The 1,993-nt window shown below is 47.5% G+C and overlaps 1 protein-coding gene across 1 annotated transcript in view; it reads right to left on the bottom strand.

Annotated features, from left to right (window-relative positions):
- Positions 1-7: 7 nt before the first annotated feature.
- The window catches only part of LOC106878989 (transcription factor mef2A), a 10,712-nt gene continuing 8,726 nt past the window's right edge, over positions 8-1,993 (bottom strand). The window contains exon 3 of the mRNA XM_052974522.1: positions 8-1,992. Within this exon, the coding sequence (XP_052830482.1) occupies positions 241-1,992 (1,752 nt within the window). The 3' untranslated portion in view covers positions 8-240. The remainder of the gene's footprint in view (position 1,993) is intronic.

Raw genomic sequence — 1,993 nt, forward strand, 5'->3', positions numbered from 1 at the left:
TATATACGTATATACACACACATCTTTTTTAGAGGTTCTTTTTTTTTCAGTATTGCATGTTGCCTTTCTGAAAAATAGTTTCTTTATTATTCAACTGTTGTCTTTCATTCATGAAGACGGGGCTGGGGTAATTTTCGTGGCATTACGGTGGGATGGAGAGAAAGGTTATATATATATATACATATATATATATATAAACATATTTGCCGATCTTTTTTTTCTTTTTTTTGCTGTACAGCTTTATCCACTATGATGGTCAACGTTATGTGACATTGTTCTACACGGTCTTTCTATCATTGTCTCTTCTTGGTAGTTGATAGAATAACGGTCACGCCGAGAGGTGGTGCTGTTCGTTCGTTCGTTAACGACAGGCATCGAATTATTACCGTCTGGACTGTAGACATTTTGGTAATCGACCACCTCAGCGGGAGATAACTGTTGACGATCTGATCTCGAGGGAGATCGACTATTTTCACCTGAATCCGAACTGCAACAAACTCTGTTATTAATAATGTCCTTTGAATTGTGTGGCAGATTTGCTTGGGGAGAAAGTTGTTGTTGCGGCGTTGGATGGTGCTGTTGTTGTTGTTGCAGATTCGGAGAAGGAGGTATTTGACCATCGACGTCGACTTCTTCGTCTTCTTCTTCTTCGACAACTTCTCCCTCCTCTTTAATTTCACCTTCTTTCCCAATTCTTTCTCCTTCTCGCTCTTGGTGATGAGGTGATTGTCGCTGTTGTTGTTGTTTACGATCTTGGTATCGTTGCTCTCCTTCCTCTTCTTCCTCTTCTTCTTCTTGGGTTTCTTGAACTTCTAACTCTTCTTGCTCTTCATGTCTTTGTTCATGTGCCTGCACTCCTTCTTCTTCGTCGTCGTGATGTACGTTCGGATTTGGCGTAGATGGCGCTGAGAGCGTATGGACAACGTCCAACGGAGGCGACACCGATCGTCTGAGCAGTATTGGAGAACGTGGTTGCTTTAGATGATGCTGTTGTTGTTGTGATGCCTGATGATGGGTATAGTGTTGTTGCGATAGTGATGCTTGTGGGGACATGGGAGAATGATGTATCGGCGATCTCGACTGTTGTTGTTGCTGCTGGTGATGATGATGTTGTTGGTGAGGAGGTGGAAGTAGCGATGGAGACTGTTGTGGGGAAGGTGGCAACGGCGGCGGAAGAGGCGGCAGTGAGGGAGGTGGTGGCGGTTGTTGATGATGATGCGACGATAACTTATGTTGTTGTTGCTGTTGATGAAGATGCTGCTGTTGTTGGTGATGATGATGTTGTTGCTGCTGCGTTTGAAGGTTTTGCATGTGATGTTTCGACGACGCCATGTGTGCGAATTGCAGTGGTGTTACCCCGGGAGGGGGTGGAAGAGTGGATATCGGCGGCGGGGGTGGAGGAGGAGGAGGAGGATGCCGTGAAGAAAGATTCGGGCCATTGATGGTCGGCGGCGGTAACACTGTTGTCGCCGATCCCAACATGGCCGACGATGAAGAAGAGGAAGAAGAAGAAGAAGAAGACGACGATGACGACGACGACGACAGCTGCTGTTGTTGTTTATGATGATACTGCTGTTGCACTTGGTGCATCATGGCTGACGAAGGATGCCCTGGTGGCGACGGGGGTAAAGACGAATACACATTCGCCCCACCCGCGCCATTGCCGATCACGTGACTCGGACTATTAGTTCTGCTGCGACTTCCGGTACTGCTGTTGCTGTTGTTGCTGTGGTGACTATTGTGGCTGTTATTAGAGTTGATATTAGCACTGTTACTGCTGCTGTTGCTGCTGTTGTTGTTGTTGTTGTTGCTGCTGCTGCTGCTGTTGCTGCTGTGATGATGGTGATGGTGTTGTTGTTGTGAATGATGATGGCTTGGGTTATTAGAGTTGTTCATCTGCCCACTTCCGCTACCACCACCACCACCACCACCACTACCACCGCCGCCACCGCCACCACCACCGCCAGAGCTTCCGCCACGCCCACTGCCACAT

Source organism: Octopus bimaculoides, chromosome 18, assembly GCF_001194135.2.
Source record: "Octopus bimaculoides isolate UCB-OBI-ISO-001 chromosome 18, ASM119413v2, whole genome shotgun sequence".
In the NCBI taxonomy this organism is placed as follows: Eukaryota; Metazoa; Mollusca; class Cephalopoda; order Octopoda; family Octopodidae; genus Octopus; species Octopus bimaculoides.